Raw genomic sequence first — 19,030 nt, 5'->3', positions numbered from 1 at the left:
TCTAATTCAAAGATATTCATGTTCAGTTAAATATAAAAGGAAACATCTTATTTATAATGTAAATGGAAAGAAAATCATTTTTAGGTAACTTCATTTAAGGCAGCTCATATGCAGAGACTCAATAGAGACCAGTGCCTACGTCAGGACAGGGCTGGCCAGTGCGTGTGTAAACAGGATGCGCTCGCTTGAGGATGCCGTAATCCCTGTCCTCGGCTCCCTGTGCTGGCCCAGTGTGGGAAGGAAAGTCATGGCAGGCTGACTGTGCCTCGTATTCGCTTCCATCTGTGGGAGGCAGAATGATGCCCCCGGATCTGTGAATATGCTTGGTTACACGGCAAAGGGGACTCAAGATTGCAGATGGAATTAAGGTTGCTAATCAGCTGACCTCAAGATACAGAGAATGTCCTGGAATATCCGGGTGGGCCTAGTGTAATCACAAAGGTCCTTAAAAGTGGAAGAGGGCATCAGAAAGCAGACCAGAGGGGTGGCACCTTGAGAAGGACTCAGTTCTGCCCAACACTGCTGGCTTTGAAGATGGAGGAAGAGGGCCCAGTACTAAGGGGTGCTGGGGGCCTCTAGCAGCTGGAAAGAACAAGAGACAAAGCCTCCACTGGAGCTTCTGGAAAGGAATGCAGCCCTGACAAAACCTTGGTTTTGGCCCAGTGAGACCCATTTCAGACTTCTGAACTGTAGAACTATAAAACAATAAATTTATGTTAAGCGGTGATTTGTAATAGCAGTCATAGAAAACTAATACACCAAGTTGCCTCAATATAATAATAATGATAACCGTGAATATTCAGCACCTGGTACTGTTCATATGTATTTTATAAGCATTGTCTCAGTTGGCCCGGACAGTCATCCTATGAGGTAGGGACCATTAGTCATCCCCACTTTATAGATGGAGATATAGAAGCTTAGTGATGTCAAGTGACTTGCCCAAGGACACGGAGCTCGTAGGAGTCAGAGCCAGGGCTCGAACCCACATCTCTAGGATAGTTAAGTCCATGCCTCTGACCGTGATGCTGACAGTGTTCTGGGCCTCGATTGCTTGCCTGGTTTCCGCGGCCGCCTTTCTCTGACTTACACGTGTCCCCTGAATGCAGCCCGTGCAGTTGGCTCCAGCCTTTGTCAGCGCCATTATTGCCAACTTCCAGGCCTTCTCCTGTGTCTGTAGACTACCCTTCCTCTCCTCCCTGCACCCTTGTCCCCATGATGCTCTTCCAGCCACTCCTCAGATCCTCTGACTCTAGGCTCTGTCTTGTAGGTGGCCTCTACCTGTGATCCTGGTTGCATGGAGTAGGGCCAGCAGGGACTAAAGAGCTGCCAGAATTGCCCCTTGCTGTTCCCTGCTGAGCCACTAATAGAGTGTGATGGGCCTCAGGAAAGTGCAGGACATGTGGGCATGGGGCCTCCTAGTCTGGTCTGGACTGCAGTGGCAGCGCCTTGGCACAGGGAAGGAGCCTGCTGGCTCTGTCCAGACAACACTTGGTGTTCAGGAGCCACGATAAAGAAAGTGCACCTGACTAGCCTTGTTTGTGAGTCATATTTCCATAAATAATTCTATTGTAAGGAATTGGCATTTGTTGTCTGAATATCCACCCTCCTTTGCTTTAAGTATATTCAAACATAAAAATATTGATTGGGCATAGTTTTTACTAGGCTAAATAAGTACATGAGATATTTGAAAATAGTATGGAAATTCAGATAATACAGTTAACGCATAAGCATTCATTACTCTGAAGGCAGACTTGAGTTCAAACAGAGTTACTGTTTAAAAAAAGTATAAATTGAAACCTCCTTTTTCAATTGTGCCCGTGTAGGACATCAGCCTGGGTATAGAATTTAATAATAAAAGTAATAGTAATAATAACAATTACAGCAGCTGGCATTCATTTAACACTTCTGATGTGTTAGGTGCTGTGCTAAGCATTTGACAAGCTTCTCTTTTAATACTCATGACAAACCTATGAGATATATACTGTCATTATCACCATTTTACAGACAAGGAAAGAGAAGCTGAGAGGATTTAAGCAACTTGGCCCAAGATAATTACGGGCAAAGAGATAATATAACAGCTATCATTTCCCTTTCTGCAGAAGATTTTGACCTTTGGTTGACTTCTTAGCTCTGTTACCCTGGTAACCTGATAAGAGCCAAATGTCAACTATGTTTCTAGGCAACGTTGCCTATGATAAAAATGACACCTGATTGGTACATTGTATCTGGAATTGGGAGGAGCTACGCAGTAACTTTATAAATACCTGAAAGGGACACCATTCTTTGAGCTTTCCTGTGGGCAATGACTCTGGCATATCTGTTGTGGGAACCCTGAAAACTTTGTCTCTGGACTTGCTGTGAGAAATACTGCTCCTGGGGGACATGAGGTTTTCCACCAGAGTGGCCCCTGCACCTACTTGCTATAGATCTTGTCTCTTTGCACCTGAGCTGCTGGTCTGGTGCAAGGACTGACCCGAATGAAGAATGCCCCTTGGCACTGCCCTCTAGCCTGTATCCTACATCTTTCTAAGTAGACTGGTGCCAAGCATGGCCTGTGGTCATTATGTAAGTTTGAATGTTCAGTTGGACCTAGAAAGACTGATTGGCATTGGATCAGTGGGTGTGTAATCATACAGCCAGAAGTGGAAACAATCAAATTGGAACCTGTGTATTTTGATCCTAATGCCCAAGCTTCGAATCATCCTGCTAGACACGCTCAAGGAGGCTGAATAACTCTACTAAGGTCACAGAGCTGATATTTAGCAGAACCTAGATTGTTGCTTTCAAAATCATGCGCTTAACTACCAGTTCGGGTGTGACTATTTTTCACAGGTGGTTTGTTTATCACCACCTCAATCACTGTACCCACACACACCTGTTCCACAAGCGTCATTGTAGGATGCTTGTCCTCATAGTGTGGGCAGATGGGAGGAGGAATAGGAGTGTCCCCAGGAGCTATGTTTATTTACTCTTGCTGTTGTGGTTCCTCCTCTCCTTTTCTTATTTATCCTTCTCTTCGTTTTTTTTTTTTTTTTTTTAAGTTTTATTTTGAACTACTTTTAGTCTTAGGGAAAAGTTGCAAAAATACTACAGTTCCTGCATACCTTTACCCAGGTTTCCCTGATATTAGCATCTTACATAACCATAGTACAATTATCAAAGCCAGGAAATTACATTGGCACAATACTTCTAACTTAATGCAGACCTTGTTCAAATTTCACTAATTTCCCCACTAGTGTTCTTTTTTCTGTTCTGGGATCCTTTTTAGGATCTAATAATGCATTTGGTTATTTCCTATTAGTCTCCTCCAATTTGCAACAGTTCCTCAGTCTTTCCTTGTCCTGATGCTTTGGAAGAGCGCTGAGCAGGTATTTGTAGAATGCCCCTCAGTTTGGGTTTGCCTGGCGTTTTCTATGATTGGACTGAGGTTATGAATTTTTGGCAAGAATCCCATAGAGATGGTGTTTTGTCCTTCTCTGCATCCTATGAAGGGGTCATGATGTTGATATGTCTTAATTACCGGGGCTCATTCTTTTCTGTTCATTTTCTTTTCTCTTGTAAATACTTCTTTAACCCACCAAAAAATCAGCACATTAAGAAGGGGGTGATATGCATTTTCGTTACATTAGCACGTCATGTCCAGCGGGGCTGGTCTTGCTGCTACTATCTTCTTCCACGTTTTATTTTCCTAATTCTCTCTGTAGCCCCTTCAGTTTGTATCTACTGCTCACACATGCAAATAGTTCTCTCAGGTTGAACTTTGTTAGTGAAAACAGCTGGGCCACTGCATGTCAACGGGGATGATAGATTGCATGTGTGAGGTTTGTTCTCCCACGTTATCAGCTAGGAGATTTGGTGACTGGTGATTAAAACTGTCCTGAGGCTGTTATGCCCTGGAGCAGGTTCTTGGAGATGCTGGGACCTGAAGCAGGTGTGGTTTTCGAGAGGATTCAGCACCAGGCAGTGTGAAGCCTGACAACAGGCCTGCAGAATTTCTTTTCCCCTCATCTCTAGGGGTATCTGACCCAAGCAAGTCTTTCCTTGGGAGTGTATTCCTCTGTGCTTCATTGTTGGGTAAATGAAGGGTTTCAAAGTGAAGAGTTTCAAAAGTTGGCTGGATTGGGGGTCAGATGGCTGGGAATGAAGGTTGGGATGAGGTTGGGAGAGTGAGGAGGTAATACAGGGTCTTGGCCAGGTAGAGGAGGGTCCTACGCCTAGCAGAGCTCACACCTGTAGAATATATCTTCCTTCCCAATTTTCTAACCCCATGGGGAAAATGTTCTATAAAAGACAATTAAGCGAATTTAAACTGAAAATCTCAAAGAAGTAGAATTTTTCTGGTCTTAAATTTTTAAAGAATGAATTAAGTGTGAGTTCTTATCAGAAAAATCTCTCTACAGTCTACCTTATAGAATTCAGTGGTGACAAGAGCAGGGGAGATTCACTTAGCTGGTTCCTCACTGGAATCACAGGGGTCTGAACCAGAGAGAATCAAGGCACAGTGTATTCAATGGATGTGTCCACTATGTTAGGAAACATAAACTGAAAAGGTAGAAATACAAAGGTTGTTTTTTGTGTGATTTTTGTTTTCCAACTTGTCACTGACTTGAATGATTTTTTTTGATAATAAGATAATACAAACCTGGTCAGGGCACTGCACTTCTTTATTTTTTGAGTAGGCTGAAAAACTAAAATATAAGAAGGTAGACAGTGGAATATCTTTCTCTATTTCTTGTCCGCATCTCTCAGTTTCCAGGGAACCACTGATCTTAGTTTTTTATATCTTCTTCCAGAGTTTCTTTTTACATATGCAAGCAAATAACAAAATGGAAACGTATTTTGCCCCCTTTAAGTAGCATGTTAATTATCTAAAATATTGGATTTTTTGAAGATTTTGAGTCTTAGGATTTATCAGATTCTTCAAGAATAATTTATTTTTTTCTTTCTTTTTTGTCTCAGATTTTTTTTTTAAACTAAATATTACAGTCCCAGTTGCAGTCCCCTATTAACCTTTTCCAAAATCGAGTTGTCTTCCCTCCCTTTCCAGAGGGAACTGCTACCAGGAATTCAACATTTATCATTCCCAGCATGTGTATATGCTTACAACATATTTATGAATTCATAAGCAGTTTGTAATATTGTTTTATAGGGCTTAAAACTTTACATAAACAATATCATGCTGTAAACATCTAACTTTTTCACCCAGCATGTTTTTGATACATAACTATGTTGATAAAAGTGCCTCAACGCATCCTTTTAAACTGTTGCATAATGTTCCATTGTTTGAATAAACCACAATTATTCTCTGTTGTTCCTGCTTCCTTTTTTTTCTTGTAATAAACAATGCTATGGTGCATATATTTCAAAATTGAGACTATTTCTTCCAATGCAAACGAGCGTATATATGCCTTTTGAGGCCTGTGGTCCAAGAAAGGGCCTGAGGGTTGTGACTGTTGGTCTTGGTTATGCCCCACACTTACTGGGCGTCTTTATTGAGTAGATGGATGGTTGGAAGGATAGATAGATTGATGAATGCTTGAAGCTGGTAAGTATGTTGCCAAATCATGTAACTCCATCTGTAAAATCTCCTTGCCAGTGTGGAAGAACAACATATCAACTCTTAGCCTCCCTTTCCTTCTAGATGTTGAAATGCTACAGGCCAGTACATCTAAGCCAATCCCTGGAGATGGTTTCTCTCGGACCACTAAGGACTCTATGATCCGCAAATTTTTAGAAGGTAAGTTGTAGCTGTGAGCAGGAAAACAAAAAGAGGGAAAGAGAAACAAATGCAAGACATTGCCTGGTTTTATATGAGGGTTGTTCCACTCCAGGGATGGGCTGCCACAAACACGGCGTATGATGAGATTGGAGACACTCTGTCCCCCTCCCACCCACCTGGAGCCCCCCATCCCCATCAGCCCATGATAGGTAGGCAAGAAGTTTCTGTTATTGGACCACCCATTTGGGTAAATGAGTTGCCTGCAGCAAGACCTCTTTTAAAATACATATGTCTCTTTTCATTTGGCCAAAATGTGTTGAGTACCTACCATGTGCATTGTACTGGATGTCAGGGTTGGGGACACAAAGAAAAATATGATATGATCAGTGCTTCCAGGAGACTTTACTGTCCAGTGGAGAGTAATATAAACAAGTATTACAAAGTCGAGGCTGTGTTGTATAGTGGTTAAGAACACAGACTCTGATCTATTCCCTGGTTCCCTCTTTGGTTAGCTAGAAAACTTCAGGCAAGTTATTCAACTCCTCTGGGCCTCAGTTTCCTCAGTTGTAAAGTGAGATGTATGTTGTGAGAATTAAATGGAGTTATGATACGTTGGGTCTCAGAGCAGGGCCAGGCACATAACGAACAGTTAATAAAGATTTATTATTGTTTTTGTTATTAGTATTAAAGGTTTCAAAGGTGGTTGTATGGGTAATTCCTTAACCCTGTGCAATTGTTTGCAGTTTATGGTGGGGTTGGTCTATAGATTTTGAAAGCGGAGTTTTAAGAGGATGGGACTCAGGAAGGGACAAGCAGTTTTGACAGTGAAAAGGAAGGAAAAGATCTAAGGCAGTGGTAGACAAACCACAACCTGGCCAGCTCCCTGTTTGTGAATAAAGTTTTATTGGAACACAGCATGCCTATTCATTCAGTATTGTTTATGGCTGCTTTCGTGCTACAAGGGCACAGTAGAGACATTTACTCTCTGGACCTTTACAAATTAATGTTTGCTGATCTCCTGCTCTAAAACTTATTGTTCCCCTGGCAGGGGAGTCCTGGGCAACCTGTTTTCAGCCCTAGGTAAGAAATACCACTTTTACTGGACAGTCGGACCTCAGGAAGACTTTGACAGCCGGTCTTACCTAGGGCTTCCCCCAGTTCTTAATGGGAGGAGGAACTGAATCCCAGCAGTAAAACTGAGGTGTGCCCATCCTTCTGCTGCATGGATGGGTGGCAAATGAAGGTGTCGTCCGTTTTCTCGGTTGCTTTGCATGGGGTTCTGGGCAGATGATGCAGGAGATGATGTTTCCCAGAGGGCAGTACTGAACAGATAAACCATGGTCACTCACTCTGCTCTGTGACTGGCAGTCACTCGGTTTGGCCACTGCTTTCAGTCTCCTCTCTCTGTGTTTCTAGGCAACAGTGTGGGAATGGCCAATTTGGAGAGAGAGCTGCACCATCCTGGGCAGGAAGAAGATGTTTATCACACGGTGGATGACGATGAGGCCTTTTCCATGGACCTGGCCAGCAGGCCCCCTGTCCCAGTGCCCAGGCCAGAGGGTGGTGCTTCTGGGGCTCACCAGCTCCCCGACAACGAACCGTACATTTCTAAAGGCAAGTGTGGCAGGGAATGGTGTCCAGTGGGGTCTTTGCAGCCTCTCAGCAGGAATTTCCTGGATCCCTGGCTTTCTGGACCACTGCTCAGAGACTGTCCCCTCCTGAGTGGTCTCCAGCCAGCCCCAGGAGACAGGGTCATAGCTCGAGGCAGATGCTGGAGCTAGACTAGCGGCACTGATTAGAGTCATTGCTGGCTTTCTGGGAGGCATTCATGCATAGTAGCAAAGACAGAGGTAAACAAGAACCCTGATAGATTTTTATATCCTGAAACCCTTCTTGTTTTTATTATTACTAATTTTTAATAGCTAACATTTATTGAACTCTATGAAGATTGTTCTGTTAGGAACATGCCATTTAACCTGTACGATAACCTGTTAGGTAAGGACCATTACAAATGAGGAAATAGAGGCTTACAGAGGTCACTTGACCACCACATGGCAGAGCCAGGATTTGATCTCAGGGAGTCCGACTCCACAGTCCTGGCTTTTAGCCACTATGCTAGGCTGACTACCTACCTACATTAATAAAAACTGGGTTTTGACTTCTTCATAATTGTCCTTGGGACATCAGTTAGATGCTGACGGCATTGTCAGTTTCACTCTTTCAGGACTTGATTGTATTAATAGGGTTACAAGAATTGTAAGAATGCAAAGCTTGCCAGATCTGTGCTCTGAACTGTATTCCGTTTGTAATAGTATGAGCATGTTGTGGAGACTGTGGCAGAAGGACACCATAAATGGGGGAAGGTAGTGCTCGGCCAGAGCCCCAGGTAATTGGGTTGGGGTCGCCAGACAAATGCAGGATGCCCAGCTAACTGTGCATTTCAGATAAACAGCAAGTAAGTTTTTAGTGTAAGTGTGCTCCAAATATCAGAAATTTTTGTTTTTGCTTTTGTTCTGCTAAATCTGGCAACCCTCAGTTGGGTAGAAATACAGCTGTGGGATATTATGTCCTGCCACGTGCTGTCCGTGCTTGGGTAGCACCTCCTTGGCACGTGCAGCAGACACTCTTGGTGCCCTGCCCATGTGCCCCAGCTCTTTACATTTCTGGCTTGCTGGCTGGGTCCCACCTGGCAGCACCCCCTGTTCTGCCCTCTGGCAGGACAGGCTGGGAGTGTTGGGGAGTTAACACACAATGGCCATGGCCGTCAACCAGTGACTGACAGGAGGTGGCAATGACCACCCCAGCTTACTTGCCCCACTGGTGGGAGGACGCTGAGTTGCACATTCTGCGTTGCTGCACAGGGGTCTCTAGCTTGCCCACAGTGATAACTTGCTTGATAACCCACCATTTATTGCTTCACTTCCCTGTCTCGCACCCAAAGAGACTACTTGGACTCGAGTCCTTGTCTCAGGGTCTGCTTCTGAGGGAGCCCAGACTAAGAAGCATGCGCTTATATATATCGGTAATTCCTCAATGGCAGAGCGAGTAGGGGACAGTATTGATGACGTGTAGGGAGGCCGTTGGATAGGAGCATGTGGGTGATTCCTAAAGAGCCCAGATGGACTTGCTGGAACACTGTGGAGAGAGGAAAGGAGAGGTGACGAAAAGAGCAGTATCTTGGAGGCCAGAACACTTGGGTTCATCTCTCAGCTCTTGCATTTTCCAGCTGTATAGAATAGGACATTGGGTAAGTCACTTCACCCTTTTTAGCTTTAGCTTAGTTTTCCTCATCTATAAAATGGGTATCATAAGAACACATGTATGTATTAACATGCATGTCATAATAATACCCAATAATACTCTGCCACACCCTCATTGTGAGGCTCACATGAAATAATACAGGAGGAAGTATTATACTGTACAAACTGTAAGGCACGGTACAGACATCACTTGGGCTAGCTAGCATGCCAAGGTATTCCTGACCATTGGCATCAGTCTCAAAGTTTAGGTGTGAATAATGTAAATAATGTTACCAGAAGCTAACAGTGAGTGCTCACATTGCCAGGCGCTGTCCTAAGCACTTCCATGTATTGACTCAATAAACCAGTGAAGGTGCTATTATCATCCTCATTCAATACATAAGGAACAGAGGCAGGGAGAAGTCAAGCCTCTTGGCCAAGATCAAGTGGCTCGTAAGTAGCAGAGCCAGGATTTGAATCCAGGCTTCGTTCAGAGCCCTGGGAGCCATAATCAACATGCCATCTCACCACTAAGTCACCATTGGTCACGTCTCAGTTTGCTCCATTAGCCTTTGTAAGTCTGTCCCTTGTAAGTGACTTCATCTTAATCCCTTTGGAGCTGTGCACACATTTTTACCTGTTCTATTTCTTAGAGTTCTGTCTTACGGCACTGGCTGGTGTTCGTGAGGTCTTCCATGCCTGGCTTCAGGTGTTCAGGGATCTGGGCACACGTTCTCGTTCCCATTACCCTTTTTTTTAATGATCTTGTAAATGCTGGTCATGTTCTCTGGCTGGCTTTGTCCTTCTAGGTTTGAGATCTTGTCTGTTTGCTCTGTCTTTATTTCATAATTCCTACTCCTTCTCAGTTGCCTCCTAGAGTTGTGATTTACAGAACTGCACACAGTGATCCTAGGTGTGATTCATTATTATTTTTTTGCACTAGATTTTGATAATTTTTTTGTAAATGCATTAAAATATTATAAATCCCTTTAGATAGATGTCTTCCCTGGTGTTTACTTGAAATATTCTGTATGTCATAGTTTTTGCAGAAAAGAGTCAAGAGCGGCCTGGGAATTTGTATGTTTCCTCCGAGAGCATCAGGAAAGGTAAGCCAGATGTTATATGGACTGAACTTCTGGGTTGTAGAAGTGTCTGTATTGCAGTGATTTCCAAGTGTAACAACAGTTTCTTGGCATTGAAAGATAGATTGAAGAGATACCTTGGGGTGGAGAATCCTGTATTGATGGGAAAGGGAGAGGGGAGGAGATTGGGCTACTCTAGAATGTTGTACACATTGATCATACAAAGGACATTAATATAGTAGAAAGTGTCCATATAGCACATAAAAGTACAATCTAAACATTGAGGTTGATACCGACAAGATAAAAGCAGGTGGCCCAGCAGCCTTACTCATCCTGTCTATATTAGCTCAGCTATGCTTTGATTCAGCTTTTATTTAAAAGATATTTTGCTTGCTATTGGGCAACAACTTGGATGTCTCATTTTCCTAAAAACTTTTTAAGGAAGTCTGAGAAGCTGAGTTCTCTTTGTTCCTTTATTAATTTCCTTGTGCTAAACAGACATTTGGTATTTTCCCATTGAGGATTCTTTTGAACAGTAGCTATGACACCATCTAAGTAAGCATTTGAAGGCATCCCCCAAGGACTTTGGTAGTGGGAGCCTGGAACTGGTTGGCTTGTGCATTTTATTTTTTTCTGCCACCCCAGCTCCCAGTATCGTTAAAGACAGGCTTGGAAAGGGCAAACCTGGGAGAAGGGTGTGTGAGGGTGTGTAGACAGATAAGTGAATGGTTAGGCAGAATGACAGACACACTTCTTTGAGGCTTTTTCAATACCCACTGGGGAAACCATCTCTCCTTTTCCTTGTTATGTCCCTGAGTCACAGTGCCTAGATGGGGTCCTGCTGGGGAAATTTAGAATCAAATTAGCCCTGCATGACTTGAGTAGGAAAATGTCAAGCTGTCCTCAAATGCCTCAATGGCTTCATCATCTCTGCAAGTAGCTCGTTCCCCACAGAACTAGAGTCACAGCTGGAGAGAGAGGGGAGTTGGCTTCATATTTCCCTGGAATCTCCAAAGCAGACAACTGTGAATTTGTGGAATTCATGTGGAAGAGAGGTTGGCACAGGGACAACCCAAGGATAGCCAGCTGGCACCCAGCACCTAATTTATATCTGATGCTGTTGGACGCAGGTCATGATTCCATTGGTGATCCAGCTCATGGGGCAGTTCATGCACATTGGTCCTCAGTCATTGCACCCCATGCTGCTTAGAGACAGTGAGGGCTGGGAGTAGGGCTACACTCTTCCTGTATATACTCTTCTGGGAGTAGGTTTACATCTACAGCAGTGGTTCTCAACCGGGAGTGATTTTTTTCCCCTGCCCCACTTTCCAGGAGACATTTGGCAATATCCAAGGACATTTTGGGTTGTCAGAACTGGGGAAGGGGGCGCTACTGGAATCTAATGGGTAGAGGCCAGGGATGCTGCTGAACATTCTACAGTGCACAGGACGTACTTCCCTAACAAAGAATTATCTGGCCCAAAATATCAATAGTGCCAAGGCTGAGAAATGCTAGCCTAAAGGCATCTCAATACTTACGGCTTGGGGGAGTCATCAAGTTTCAAATATTGCAGCTCTGTCTACTTTAGTGTGACAGGCTTTGAAATTATTAGCTGCTTCCTTCTCCACTGATTCCATGTCAGACTTACCCCTCTCGGTTCCGCATGTAGTTGTTCTTTTGAGATGTGTCCTCTTGATCCTGTGACTGGCTCATTAACCCCACTCCTCTGGTCAGCTGTCCCCAGCGGGGGAGCTGTCAAACTGAGTCTTGCCGTCCTTTCCAGAGCCACCTGTCAGACCGTGGAGGGACAGGCCCCAGTCCAGTATCTACGACCCTTTTGCCGGGATGAAAACACCAGGCCAGCGGCAGCTCATTACCCTCCAGGAGCAGGTGAAGCTGGGCATCGTGAATGTGGACGAGGCCGTGCTCCACTTCAAAGAGTGGCAGCTCAACCAGAAGAAACGCTCCGAGTCTTTTCGCTTCCAGCAGGTAACAGGCTCTGTATGGAATTTGTTTCATGTCTGTTTCTCCACCAGACAGACCAGACAGTGGAGGAGGGCTGGGCCGTGTGAACGTTTGTTTGCATGTCACTGTACATCAGTGAGTGTGCATCTGTGTCCTCTTCCAGGGGTGGGGAACCTGCGGCCTCGGGGCCACGTGTGGCCTTATGGATTCCCGAGTGCGGCCTTTTGACTGAATCCAAATTTTACTGTGAAGTTTGGCTTTGGGCAAGGGACCGCACTTGGGGGTCTGAGGCCGCGGGTTCCCCACCCCCCTGCACCCTCCCTGGCTGAGAGCTGGGTGGCTCTTCCAGTGCCATGAGGCTGGTGATCAGAAACAAAGACTCAACCAGAAACCCTAACTCTGCTGCTGCTGCTTCTCTCTGCATCTGGCTCTCTACTTTTGCTTTCCAGCCCTTTTCTTTACAAAAAAATCTCCCTCTCTAGTACTAGTGCCAAGTCCCCCACACAACTGTCACACTTTAGAGCTCAAAGAGAACTTGGAAAGCTCCCAAGAAATATGATTAAATGAACAAAACAAGTTGCAGATACAAAACTACCCAAGTTAAAACAAGTCGTACACACGCGTGCGTGCGCGCGCACACACACACACACACACACACACACACAATCGGTGTTCCCACAGGCATGTATGTAAACACAAGACAACGATCCGGAAAGGGCCACCCCGTATCCCCACCAGGGCTTGCCTCTCGGGAAGGGAGGAGAGAGGGCGGGTGCCAGACGAGGCTCCTGCCGTGTGGTTTGAAGCTTTTTAGGAGAATATATAACACCATACGTGTGCTCCGTGCATAATTATGAACAATCAAAAGAACTCAAACTCAACCTTTGGAAACGTGTCCCTAGTCCAACGTCTTCATATTAAAAAAGGAGAAAATTGGGCCCAGGAGGTTAAGGGACATGTACAAGGCCACCAAGTCAGGACAGGAACTATGGCTTTTTCTCTACCCCCACCCCCAGGGTGTGTCCCTGATGGTGTATATTTTCCCTTCCAAGTACCAGCCAGGCCCAACCCTGCTTAGCTTCCGAGATCAGGTGAGATTGGGCACGTTCAGGGAGATATGGCTGCAGACCCGGGTCGTGTGTATTCTAACCTCTGTTCTCATGCCAGCTATCAGGGCAGGGGGGCAAGCAGCACCCACCCTGCCTGAGACGGGAGCCTCGCCCTCTGGGAGCACGTGGGGTGGTCAGGAGTGGGGTCGAGGTGAGAGAGTGGCGTTTGTTGGGCTCTGACAGCACAATGCTGGGTCTTGTGCTAAGCGTGGAATAGACCTAGTCTCTCTCACTCCTCACGGCATGCATGTGCCGTAAGTATTATTACTCCCATTTTACAGATGAGGACAGAGAGGCAAAGAAGCAGTCAGGATTCAAACCAGTCCTTTCTCACCCCAGAGCCTGCGCCCCTTTCGCTACACCTTCTGCCTTCTTAGTGCTCCCTAAAACGAGGGGGCGCCCACTCTGCCAGCTATCACTGTCCTCCAGGCCCCGGGAAGCCTGGAGGGCGCCTGTAGTCCTGAATGCAGGAAGCCAGGGACCTTTTCCCCAAGGAGGCCCAGGGAGGCTGCAGTCCTGCCGGCACAAGGCTGACTTGGGCCGAACAAGGATGTTTTTCTCCTTGCCAAGTTGTGCAGCCACGTGGCACGGTAGTTAAGAGCAGCCAAGCCTCTGGAGCCAGCAGCCTGAGTTTACATCCTTGTTCTACCACTTGTGGCAGGGCGACCTTGACCTCCCTGTGCCTCCATTTTCCCACCTCTGAAATGTGAAGGGAGAGGACTAGACGATATAAGCCGTGGAAAGCCCGTCGCGTGCCTGGTGCTTAGTAACTGGCTAATAAATGTTAGCTGTCTTTCTGTATTTATACCCAGGAGGCTTCTTCCTCTCCCATGAAGCTGCCCAGAACTCCTGGGTGCGGCAGACAATCAGGGTTCCTATTCAACACGTCAGGGAACCCCAGCCCATGGGGGCTGACACTGTTCTGTGCCCCGGCAGCCCTCTGATACTTCCTGAGCTCCCCATCCAGGGACTGATGGTGCCGTGACCATTCCTGGGGCAGCTGCACCTTCCTTTTCCTCTCTCTGTCCCCCTCTCACCAAGTGGGCACTGCCCAGCTTCCCCTCAGCTCCTTCTCTGTGCAGTCTATGTCTCCTCTTCCACATTTCCAGCCACCAGCTGGGTGCCCTGAACCTGCTGCGTGTCCAACACAAACCATCCCTCGAGGAGGCTGGTCCCCTTTCCCAGCGCCTTCCCTCTGCTCATTGCGCTGGCACCTCCCAGAGACTGAGATCAGACGTCAGACTCTGGCCCTTCTCCCGTGCTCCCTCACGTGCAGGCAGTTCTGTGTCTTGGTTGGTCTTGCTCGGTGGTGTTCTTCCTCTTGCATCTGCCCCTGTCTCTCCGTTTCCCAGGCACAGCCCAATGTCGGCTTCTGTCGCCTGCACCTGGCATACTGCGTAGACAGAGGCGGTCTCCTCGCCAATGCCTGCTTCCCCTCCAGTAGCCAGAACTGCAGGGCTGTGACCAGCTCACAATGTTCAGTGTTCCCTGCTGCTTCCTGGATGACAGCCTGGGGTTGCAAACCAACCGCCCTGTCCAGTTTGGCGTCCTGTAACTCCCTCACGTGAGCCTTCTGCTCCAGCCAGATTGTCTGGACATGTTTTTTATAGAATGGGGCATTTTTTCTAGAATACGCAGCCACTTAACCTCTAGGTTGTTGTTGTTGATTGACTAAAATAGCAACAGTCTCCACCCTCACATATCTATTTAACATTTATTGAATGACAGCAATGGACCAGATGGCAGGATCACAGAAAGGTACAAGACCTGGTCTCTTGCCCTTGGAGAACTCACAGTATCTCTGAAGAGGCCAGGCATGCGTGTGTACACACACAAACACACACACACATGTGCACACACACACAGCAAGGAAGCATAGCCCCAGTGCCAGATAGTCGGCATGGACAGTCCCTGAGGACTGGAGCAGTCTGGGGAGGCTTTAGGGGGAAGGTGGGCCTTGACCCAGGCCTGGAAAAGACTTGTGGCGAGGAAAGGAATCAGCATCCCTCAAGGTCAGGGGGATGATGTGACAACACAGTCTCGGAGGCAGGAATGTATGTGGCATGTTTGTGAGCAGGTAAGAGACAGGCTTGGCTAAGGGGCACACATGGAGGAGGGCAGTGGGTTATAAAGCTGAGATGGAGCTGGGAATCAGAGGGGAGGAAGGACACGTTATTGGGGAAGAGATGTCTTTTCTTCAGGCACAAATTCCACGAGTGCTTGGATTTCTCTGGGGACCAACTGCAAATGCACTGAGCCTCATTTGCATGTTGAAATGTTATTTGCAATGTGATATTTCTTGCAAACAGCTAAAATCAGAAAGAAACTCTAATGTCTAAGAGGGGATCCTTCTGGTGTATACTTAAAAAATAAACTCTTTTTTTTTTTTTACAGGAAAATCTTAAACGGCTGAGAGATAGCATCACCCGAAGACAGAGAGAGAAGCAAAAATCAGGAAAACAGACAGGTATGTGGCTTCCTGGGGCACTGCATCGTGGAGACATTGCTGTCATCTGTTGTCCTTGACTCTCCTTTTCACGGTGGCCCGAGTGGCCAGACCACTTGCCCAGCACCTGCCACCCTGTTACAGATCTGGGTCCCCCACTAGACTGTGAGGGCCTTTCAGACAACGGTTCTGTCTTGTGTACACTGTCAACCATCTGGTGCCTGGTACATGAGACATGCCCAGCAAGTGTATGAATGGATGGACTCAACTCTGCGTCCCTCCACCCTCCCACTCAAAGAGGATGGTGATGCTTTCTCCCCAGGCGCCTGACTCTCCCCTTGGCAATTAGGAGGACATGTTTTTTGAGCAGAGAAAGGTGAAAACACCATTCACATGGTGTCTGTGTCTGATTCCAGTGGGGAATGGCATCATCAGCATCCACATCATATGCTGCTTCAGAAGCCCAGGCCCCAGGGGTTGCGGGGCTCCCACTATCAGTAGTGGGGTGTGAATTCTAGTGGTGCACACTGCAGACTGGGCCCTCTGCTCCCTTTGACCCACTGCCCTGAGCAAGGAGTCATAGTTTGCTCATACTGTACCTTCCCACTGAGTGGCCCTGCACCTCCCACTGAGAGCCTCTGGCACCGTGGGCCTCTGTGATTTACCCGGGCCAGTCTCGTAGCAAGAAGCTCCGGCAGGAAAAGGCTTTCAGAGGCACTCAGATCTTCAATGGAGCCCTATTACATAAAGAGCGAGGTTGGAATTTAGCACTGCCTGTGCACAGCTTCCATAGTCTGTCTCTAGCTGCCATTAACAGCCCCACTTCCCATGAACCTGCTCAGGCCCGTGACACCCTGGTCTCCAAAGAGGACATCTTCCTCCCACAGGCCTCTTACTCATGCCTCTTCCTTCTCACCTGTGTGCCAACCGCTGGGCTGTAAGACCCAGCCCTGGCAGCCCCTCTGCAGTGAGGGCTTCCTGGACTATGCCAGGCCATGGTATTCCTTCCTCGTTCCAGCATCTGTAGTATCCTTTCCATTCGTCTGGCACTTCTCTTTTTCTGCCTCTGATTGCTCTGCCCTCATTCCTTCCAACCATCAGCAGTCCCCAGAGGCTCTGCCTCCAAATCCACATCCTAAACCTGATCATTTCTGACCACCTCCTGTGCCATAGCTGCAGCCAAGCCACGTCATCTCTTGCCTGGACTAGTGCAGTAGCCTCTTGAGTTGGCTCACCGGGTCCACTCTTGCCCCTCTGCAGTTAATCCTCCAAAGTGCAGCCAAGCTGCAGTTTTAAAAACCAGAAAACCAGATGGCTCCACTCCCTTGCTCAAAGTCCCACAGGGGCTCCTGTCCCACTCAGGGTAAAATCAGACCCCTCCCCACGGACTACGCAGCCCTGCGTGATCTGACCCTGGCACGCATCCTCTGTTCTCGCCCCGAGCCCCCCCCCCCCCCCCACCGTGCTCCAGTCGCAGTGCACTACTTTCTGTTGCTCTCACAAGCCAAGCATTTTTCCCTCCAGGCCTTTCCTCACATCTTCACTTCGGGCTCTTTTTCACCCTTCAGAGTTCAGAGGTGCCATCTCCTCATCGGGGAGGCCTCCTCTGCCATTCTCTCCAGCGTGGCCCTGCACGACTCACTTCCTGCCCCCTTGCTTCCCCTCCCTGCACATATCACAGACTGGAGGCACCCTGGAATTCTCTTATGTTTCTGTTCTCATGGTTATGGCCCAACACCCCATCTCTCTCGTACTGCAAGCTCCGTGCAAGCAAGATCTTGTCTGTTGTGTGCTCTGCTGAGTCCCCAGGGTGCCATGGAGTGCGCTGATGGCACTCAAGAAGTCTTTGTTGGAATGGTTGGTTTCAGTACGATGTTTGGGGACACCATTCATTCATTCCACACTTAGCACCAGGCACCCTGGTAAATACCGAGACCTCTGAGACACTGTCTTCACCATTGGTAGCTAAACAGCCAGTTGTCTTTTTATTCACTTAGGCCTGGTTTTCCCTGCTATGGTCTGTCCCACAATGCCTAGCGTAGTGTTTTGTGGCTAGTAGTAGCCTAGCGAATGTTAATGCTTTTGACTATTTGGGAGAAGAGGGGTGAAGAGGTTATAATCATGGCAGAGAGTCAGAGAAGTCATCCTAAGACTTCTGCTTGGGTATCCAGATTTTAAATTGATGCTTCTACTGTATCCAAATTCACACTTGCCTGCCCTCCTGGTCGAGAGGAGGAGAAAGGAGAGAAGGTAGAAATTCTGTTTCAAGATCTGCACAGTCATCCCAGGGTCAGATAATAGGGCTCCAGGTGGTAAAAGGGCTGAGGTGTTTTTTAAAACGGGAGCATAAGCACCCAAAGATAGAAGCCTTGATTAAACACAACATGTCAAGCTTTTAAATATAGGCAGCATCAAGAAACCTGTGATTTGGTGGTGTATCCAGTGTTTGAGGGCCCGTGAGTTGCAGTGTTGGAGTCACGTGTGCTCAGCAGTCTGGGCTCGAGAACTGAGCCTTGTGGGTATCACGACATCCTGACCAGCCACCCAGGCTCCACCTGCTCCCACTGGAGCTAACACACGTGCAGAGAAGTAGAGGAACATAGGCATGCACCAGGGGCCAGCAGGGCTGGGGTCAAATTCCCGCTCTCTGCTCACCCCAATTAGCTGGGAGCCGTGGGCAAGATACTTCACCTCCCCGAGCCTCAGTCCTCGTGTGCAAAATGGCAAAAATATAAGTGCCCACCGCACGAGGGTTCCTGCAAGGATTGCATGAGTTAGGATATAACCAGTGCCTAGCACGGTACCTGGCACATGGAACACTCTAAAAACCGTCTGCTCTCATTACCACACATAGGCCCACGCACCAGCTGGTGTCTTGTCAGGGCCACCCGTAGCAAGTGCATTGGGCCGAGACTCACCATCCAGGGTCAGGCCCTAGAATCACAAGTTTTAAAACATTATGCAAGGTTCACCCAAGGCTAATTAGGCTCTAAATAAGTATTTTATACCCACTAGTAGCTATAGTCTAAATTAGAATGGTCAATGTCTAAATTTTTCCAAAGGAGCATGGCTTAGTTTTCCTTCCCCAAGAAGCAGACCCTCTGATAAGGAAGTTTTGAGCAAGAGGGGTATCAGATATTTTTACTTTTTATATCAGGGGCTTCAATGAATGTCATAACTCTTGAAAGATTAAACTATATATAATTTTCCACTGAACAAGAATGACTGAGGACCGCAAGTAACCTACATGGGGACGATATCTACCCATCAGCACCAAGAGCATCCTTGTTTTGAGTTTTTATTGTAATAAAACATACATAACATAAAATTTACCATGTGAGCCATTTTTAAGTACATAATTCAGTGGAATTCACAATGTTGTGCAGCCATTACCACTTCCATTTCTAGAACTTTTTCTCTCCTGATAAATATTTGACAGCAAATAGCTGATATGGGAGGTGGTCCTGGGG

The 19,030-nt window shown here is 46.9% G+C and overlaps 1 protein-coding gene across 1 annotated transcript in view; it reads left to right on the top strand.

Moving 5' to 3' along the window:
• Positions 1-19,030, top strand: part of PIK3AP1 (phosphoinositide-3-kinase adaptor protein 1) — a 107,224-nt gene that overhangs the window by 70,715 nt on the left and 17,479 nt on the right. The window contains exons 9-13 of the mRNA XM_069459980.1: positions 5,642-5,737; positions 7,136-7,333; positions 9,999-10,064; positions 11,824-12,029; positions 15,509-15,581. Coding sequence (XP_069316081.1) covers positions 5,642-5,737; positions 7,136-7,333; positions 9,999-10,064; positions 11,824-12,029; positions 15,509-15,581 — 639 coding nt within the window. The remainder of the gene's footprint in view (positions 1-5,641; positions 5,738-7,135; positions 7,334-9,998; positions 10,065-11,823; positions 12,030-15,508; positions 15,582-19,030) is intronic.

Source organism: Eulemur rufifrons, chromosome 28 (genome assembly GCF_041146395.1).
Source record: "Eulemur rufifrons isolate Redbay chromosome 28, OSU_ERuf_1, whole genome shotgun sequence".
Taxonomy (NCBI): domain Eukaryota; kingdom Metazoa; phylum Chordata; class Mammalia; order Primates; family Lemuridae; genus Eulemur; species Eulemur rufifrons.
The sequence above is the reverse complement of the archived record's forward strand: the minus strand, read 5'-3'. Positions and strand labels throughout refer to the sequence as shown.